We start from the raw sequence: 7,145 nt of genomic DNA, 5'->3' as shown, positions 1-7,145 counted from the left end.
GAGGCTGGGGTGACGGTGCCCGCCCGCGTGGCCGCCTCCAGTGCCGACAGCTCGTGGTGCACATAGGGCAGGGTCTCGCCCGGGATGCCGAGCCGGGCCGGGCTGTCAAACGTGCCGGTGGCCAGGACCACACTGTGGGCCCACAGTGAGAAGGGCTGCTGGCACTGGTCCTCAGTGGTCAGGATGCCAGTCACTCGGAAGAGGGCTCCAGGGCCCTTGGGCTCGGCTGTCCCCCACTGCACACCTGTGACCAGCGCGCCAGACACGAAGTTGTGCTTCAGACCCTTCTTGGTCACATAGTCCCTGTAGTAGCGGGCAATGTCCCCGGCCGTGGCCCGGCTGTTACGAAGACTTCTGTGGAAGACGAGAGGGGCAGGTGTCAGCGAGCCCCTGCCTCAGTTTCTTCCTCGTGAGATCACAGGATGACTGTGGCAGGCCCACATCAGGAGACACCCGACCCTGAGTGGCAGGTGACAAGAGGGCCGGTCACCCTCGTCACTGTACAGGGCTGTGATGCTTGAGATACGCATGAGCCCGTCTGTATAAACGCCCGGAGAGGCAGTGTTAGGCAGCCCGTGCTCAGGAGTGGGGAGCTTTTTGTATGGTGTACGGAGACTGTATTTCACCTTAAAGGCTGACTTTTAAAATACCCCACTGAGTGCCTGGTGTGGTGGTCACGCTTATGATCCCAGGACTCTGGGAGGCTGAGGCTGGAACCAATAGTTCTAGCTTAACCTGGGCACCTTACTGAGGCCTTGTCTCAAAACTTAAAAACAAAACAAAACAAAACAAAACAAAACAGAAAGGGCTGAGGGTGGTGGCCGTGGGGCCAGAGTTCCCAAGTCCTGGATGTGGCCTCTCCTCGGCACCCTGCTGCATGACCTGGGGTGACCTTGGTCCCAGCTCGTGGGTGCCCTGCTGAGGGTGGGCACGGGGGGCACCGCAGGCTGTCTGCCTGTTCATCCCCGCTGGAGCTCAGCAGCGGCCCCTTCTCCACTTCTGTAAAAGCGTCTCAGAGATCTGTCTTCAGAGGATGACGGGCCGCATTTACAAAAATGGGGCAGGCAGAGCCGAGTGGCTTTGACCTCTGAGCACAGGCTCGGCTGGCTCGGGAGGAGCCCGGAGTAGGTGTGCGCTCTGGGGATGTGGCCAGGCTGTGTAAGAAGAGGGCTGCGGTTGGGTCCTCACTGTGTGGAATGCTTTGGATACCAATGTTAAAGTGTCAAAGTAGGTGTGAAAGGGGCTGTTTCCGAGGAAAGGGAAGCTCCTCTGCCTACCAGCGCCCCGCTGCACAGACCTGGGCGCCCTCCTGTCAGCTCTGAGGGAGTTCACTAGGGGCACAGCCTAGAGAGAGGATGCAGCTTCCTCTCGGTGTGCACGCCCGTCAGTCACGGTGCTGCCTGCGTGCACCCGTTGGCTTATGGCTGGGCCGGGACCCTCCTTGTATCCTGTCCGTATTCTAAGTGTGGCCAAGTCACTGGAGCGGGGGCGGCTCTCCTGGAAGACTGGGGCGCCACCCACTGGGGCCCAGTCAGGGGCTGCAGCCTGCTGGATGTTTATTCCCACTCCCGTTCCTCTGTGGACCTGACTTTCCGCCTCCAAACCTCAGATCCCCCCACCCCAAGGTCCCGCTGCTCCCCAGAGTCTCACCCGCGCTTCCCCCGCATCCAGTCCTTGACCTGCAGGTCTGGGAGCCCCATCCACTCGCCCTGGCTCAGGGTCACCATGGAGCCCTCGATAGCCTGCAAAAGCAAGGTGTCCTCAGGGCCGTCTGAAGTCCAGAGCCTGGGGCAGGAGCTGGGCAGGAGGGAGTGGGAGGGGTGCTCGAGGGAGGGGGGCAGAAGCCAGGGAAGGAGCCCCACGCACGTGCCAGGCGCCCCCAGGTGGGCCGCGGCCCAGGACCAGGTGGGGGACAGCTCGCTCCTCTTGCTGCTTCCAGGACAGCACGGAGTCCGAGGTGCCCCCGAAGTCTGTGTCTGGGCGCAGGAGAGCGTCAAAGAGCAGTGCCACAGGGCTCTGGCTCCGGCCTTCAAGGCCCTCAGACAAGTAATCCAGGTCCTGCAGAGGGGGCACGGGTCAGGGAGAAAGGTGGGGATGGGCTGGGGACCTGGTGCACAGAGACGTCCACAGGCCAGACGGGCAGCCTAGAGGGGACTTGAGCCTCGGCCTTGCCCTGCGTTCTGCCCTAACACTGGGGCTGGAGATGCTGCCTTTTCTGAATGGACACATCCCGTGTGCTGAAGGCTCTGACAAGTTCTGCAGCTGACATTTACTTGTGAGTTCTGCGGGAGCCAGCGGCCTCCAGACTTCCAGGAGTCGGACTGTCCTCTGCATGAGGCACTTTGGTGCTGGTGTCCTACCATACGCAGCCTGAGGGGCTGCATGCTTGTGCTCATGCCCGACTCAGGTGGGAGGGCACCCTATGAGCTCTGTGGGGGCTCTGGTGCCCCCACTCAGTAGTCCACACCCGCTGTGACAGCCAGGACCATCAGAGCCCGGTGTCCCTGGGCAGAATGCATCTGGGCTGAGGACCGGGCGGTGGTGTGTGGGGCTCTGGGATGCCCTGCCCTCTCCCTCACGACTTGGGGCAGGCTCTGGGGGCTTCCCGTCCTGAGCCGGTCCCCACACACGTGGGTCTACCCTAGGGACCCGGGGATGTCTCCTGGGGGTCAGACACGCGACCTGGTCCAGGAGGCAGCACCCCGAAGCCTCAGTCAGCTTCCTCTGCAGCAGTGGGTGTGGGTGGACAGCGTCTGGCTTCACATAGGGCGTGTGGCCGGAGAGCAGGTAGGACAGGCAGATGCCAGAGGGCCCGTTACCTGTGGAGAAGGCAGAGTCAGAGACCCCAGTGGGGTTCATTTATTCATTCTCCCTCCAAACACCACAGCAGGGAGGAGGCCCGGGAGGAGCCGCTGTTGGAGCTCCCCGTGCACCTGGCCGCCCAGCTGCTGACAGCAGAGCCCCGTCCCCTCCACCTGCCCGGGGTGACACTCACCAATGATGATGACGGGCAGGGGCTCCAGGCTGCTGGTGCCCATCTGGTCCTTCCTGGACTCGCTCATGGCCGGGGCTGGCAGCTGACCTGGGGGAAAGCGGGGAGCAAGGGTCCGGCTTTCGGCCTATGGTGCAAGGGACCTCTCATGGCGTGACTCCCGGTCCCTCCACTAGGGCTTGTATCTAGATGGCCCCTCAAGCCTCAGGTGCTCAGAGGCGGGGCTTTTCAGAGGTGGCTGCATCGTGGGTGTGTGGTGCTGGGTTAGGCTGTGAGAGAACCAAATTAGTTCTCCTGGGTTTGGCAGTTCTGGGTGTGGGTCATGGGAAGGTCCACCCTCGGTGCGGGTGACACCAACCAGGAGGCTGGCAGCTTGGGTGGGACAAAGAAAGGGAGGCTTACCGCTTTGTGCCTCATGCCTGCCCTGCCCTGGACTGTTTCCCCCTTGCCACGCCCCTCAGCCTTACAGCCAGCTGTGGACTGAGACCGCCACAAACTGAGCTGAAGTAACCCTCTCCTCTGACTTGTGGTGTCAGGTATTGTGTCCCAGCAAGGAGAAAGTAACCAGATGCCCGGCTCCCCGATCTTCCCAGGGCTCGTCCTCTTTCCTGCTGGCCAGGTCACCCTGTACCTCCACCTCAGACCTGCCCTCCACTGCCTACCTCATGCGTGGGCAGGGTGCTGCCCAGAAGCTTATCTGCCTTCCCACAAGGCTTCCCCTGCCGCCGCACCACTTGGCCTCAAACCTTCTCGTGCAGTGTGGTGCACTTTGGAGCTGTCCCCAGGCCTGGTAAGCTGCTCCCTAGCTGTCCAGTGACTTCTCTGAGTCTGGGTTCATCATATGTCAAGTGGGAATAGAGTTCTGGCTTTAGGGGCTGCTGAGAAACGCAGTGGGGCACCCGCCCTGGGGTGAACCCCCATGGGAAAGATCCGGACTTGTTGCCTGGTGGTCTAGAACCAGGGACTCAGAGAGGTGGGAAGCAGACCGCAGAGGCAGCGCCAGCAAACCTGCCTGTCTGTGATATGCTGGCGCCCCCTGCAGGCCATGGGTCCAAATCATTCAAGAGACCCAACCAGTCCTTCCAGCGCCAAGCCCAGGGTTTCAGATTTGCTTTTTCCACATCCCAGTGTGGCTACCAGGGTCACAGCCCCACCCTAGTCCCATCCACAGCCCTGCGGTCTGAGGCCTGCACGTGACACCTGTGCACGGGTGAGGGACGGTGGCAGTGAGCAGTCACCAGTGTTTTCTCTCTGACCTCCCACCCTGATCCCGTCGGCTCGGGGAGGGCATGGCCAGTGTGATCATCCAGTCGAGAGTGGCTCACAAGGCTCAACCGGTCTGTCTGTCTGTCTTTTCTTCATTGGTACTGAAGATTAAAGCCAAGACCTTTGCACTGAGCTACGCCCCTAGCACGCGCACACACACCCTTTGATTTTGAGACAAGGTCTCGCTAGGTCACTCAATTGCCCAGCCTGGGCTGTAACCTTTTAATCCGTGTGCCTCAGCTTCCCCGAGTTCTTGGGATCATGGGTGTGCACCACTGCACCCTGGGCTCACACACGGGCCTGTCCCTGACACTGGGCCTGTCGCAAGAGGGGCCCAGCAGGGCCCGCAGAAGTCATACACTCCAGAGTGGAAGAGGGGGCTGGGCTGGCACGGCGCCCGGGGTGAAGACCCCCCCCCCCACCGGGTCCCTCCAGCAGAGGCACACTGGATTTGCTGTGAATTCTGATTAGGAAAAGTGGGTAACCAGTGGCCCATTTCTTGGTAAATCTGTCATAGGCCAGCAAAACCTAGCTGAGGCCAGTGTGTGACCTCTGCTGTGACAGTGGCAGAAACACCTGAGTCCAGGGCCAGGGATGTAGCTCAGTGGCACGGCCCCTGCCTCACAAGTGCAAGGTCCTGAGTTCGATCCCTGGTACAAAACAAACAAACAGCTGCAGCCACCACTGGCCAAGTCCCCAGGCTCGGAGACTTCTGCCAAACCCTGGAAGAGGAAAGGTGGCTTCTGGCTGATACTGGGGATCACATGATGGGGCCCGTGCTGTCTGCCGGAGAGAGGAGGCTGGGAGGGACCCACCACTAACAGCAGTTGTAGCAGTAACTCAAAGGACTGAAGGCCCCACTTGGTCATGGGGTTGGTTGGGTGCAGAGCAGTTTAAACGCTGCGCACGCTGAAGTGTAATCTTCCTTTAAGTGGCTTGTTCTAAGTCCACTTAAAATCCATCCCTATGAGCCGAACCCCCCCTGAAGCACCCCAGCCTGGAAAGGAGTATGTCGGCCTGTCCCACAAGCCCCACTGCAGGAAGAGTGAGAACTGGTGTCCCTCGTCACCCTCGGCAGAGGGGAGGTGCTGATTTAATGACAGGGCTCTCCAGGACCAGCCTGCAGGCTATGCGCAGAAGCTTCTGGATGCCACACACATGAGGTCACCACCCAGGGGCTGGACTGGAGAGGTCACTTCCTGTGCAGAGTGATGCAGGACATCCCCAGGTCCTGAGCAGTGAAAGCTCTCCACTCTTGGCCTTGGACAAATGCATACTGAGAACTTAAAATGAGAGTGTTGTTCAAATGTTCATTATCCCAATTCCTTTTACGCATCTTATTTTTGAGGGGTTGGACTCATCCTCTAGGGCCTTCACACTGAGCTATATTCCTAACCTTTAAAAGCATTTTTGTTTTTTGAGTCAGTGTCTTGGTAAGCTGCTACATTTGCCCATGCTGGGCTCAAAGTTGCAATCCTCCTGTCTCAGCCTCCCAGAGTGCTGGGATTACAGATGGGTGTCACCACGCCTGGCTGGTTATCCCTCAAGTCCCTCTGATTGGCAGATGTTGGGAAAAATGTTAACCTTAAAAGTTGGTCATTCAAGTTCCACAAAAGCAGAGAAGCATAAACGAAATGGCAACAGTTGCATCTTATGAAGTTTCAGCCTGCAGTGCCAGCCCTGGAGTCCTCATAGCTGTGCTTACACAGAGGGCACCTGTGGGCTGCATTCTCAGGCCCCCGGAGGCCCCGTGCCCACTTCGTAAAACCCACGCCAGGTTTCCTCATCCCACTTTGCAGAGAAGGAACCTGAGGCCAGGAGCTGGAGACACCTTGCTCCAAGTCCCCCGGGAATGCCCACTGAGAACACATCCTCTTGCAGAAAGGGGCCAGTCACAGCGACACCCAGGTGACCTAAAGCTGGGCATGGTGCACGCTGTGATCTCAGCACTCTGGGAGGCCAAGAGACTTAGTGCGCTCTACCTCACAGTACAAAGTAAAAAGTGACCTTCGGCACAGGCTGGGGGCTGGGGCCTGAGGCCGAGGCAGCAGCGGCTGTCCTCAGCCAAGTGCTACCTGCCATTGGTCACTCCTCTTCCCCACCGGGAGCTCGCTGGGAGAAGCCCAGTCCCGAGATCCCTGTGGGCTCTGCCGCCCTGGCAGAGATGCGGGAACCTCAGGCTGCACCTGCCCAGTCCTGTTGCAGGCCCGGAGGCCTCTGGACTCTTGAGCAGCAAGCCCGCTGGTCACGCCTCCTTCCTGCCCAGCAGCAGTTGCTGGAACTGTTGTCCGGCGGTGGCAGTGGGGCTGAGGAGGCCGGCACCCGGCCGGACTCTGCGAGGAGGTGTGGGAGGGCCCAGGGCAGCAGAGCTGTGCAGAGTGGCCGCCACCTCCCACCCCGCAGCCTTGCCCAGAGCACTCACCGGCCGGGCAGCAGGTGAAGGGAGCCCCGCGCGCCTGGCCTAAGCGGGAACTCGGAGGCCGTGGAAGTCCCGGGGTCCCGCAGGGAGTTGGACGCCTGCGAACACGCGAATGGGAGAGCGGCGAGGCTGGAAGGGGTATTTCAGGGCTCGGGAGGGAGGAGACGGGCGGCGGGGGCGGGGCCAGAAAACACTTTCATAAGCGTGAGTCAGCAGGGGCCCGGTGAATGAACTCGCCCCGCCACCTTAAAGGGCCCGGCCGGCCACCTGCCCAGGCCAGGCCCCCTCCCTGGGGCTCTGTCCTCTCCGGAGGAGGCAGATCCTGGGATGCGCCACCGTTCTCCCTCAGGGAGGCGGAGAGCACACTTGGAGGGGTGGAGGAGGAGGACCCCACTGAGGGGACAGGGACAACACTCCACAACTAGCCCTGTGGCACCAGGGCGTCCCGGACCCAGCTCTGCCGCTTCC

General features: G+C 60.7%; 1 protein-coding gene across 1 annotated transcript in view; it reads right to left on the bottom strand.

The window, feature by feature from the left end:
* Osgin1 (oxidative stress induced growth inhibitor 1) overlaps positions 1–6,775 on the bottom strand; it is a 7,813-nt gene extending 1,038 nt beyond the window's left edge. Inside the window, exons 1-6 of the mRNA XM_033757953.1 lie at positions 6,681–6,775; positions 2,996–3,082; positions 2,683–2,819; positions 1,867–2,058; positions 1,651–1,742; positions 1–354 (exon numbers count right to left, since the gene is read on the bottom strand). Coding sequence (XP_033613844.1) covers positions 1–354; positions 1,651–1,742; positions 1,867–2,058; positions 2,683–2,819; positions 2,996–3,062 — 842 coding nt within the window. The 5' untranslated portion in view covers positions 3,063–3,082; positions 6,681–6,775. The remainder of the gene's footprint in view (positions 355–1,650; positions 1,743–1,866; positions 2,059–2,682; positions 2,820–2,995; positions 3,083–6,680) is intronic.
* Positions 6,776–7,145: the final 370 nt, after the last annotated feature.

This window comes from Fukomys damarensis, unplaced genomic scaffold (assembly GCF_012274545.1).
Source record: "Fukomys damarensis isolate Sample0158 unplaced genomic scaffold, DMR_v1.0_HiC HiC_scaffold_32, whole genome shotgun sequence".
Classification (NCBI taxonomy): domain Eukaryota; kingdom Metazoa; phylum Chordata; class Mammalia; order Rodentia; family Bathyergidae; genus Fukomys; species Fukomys damarensis.
This window is presented reverse-complemented; position numbering and strand designations above follow the sequence as displayed.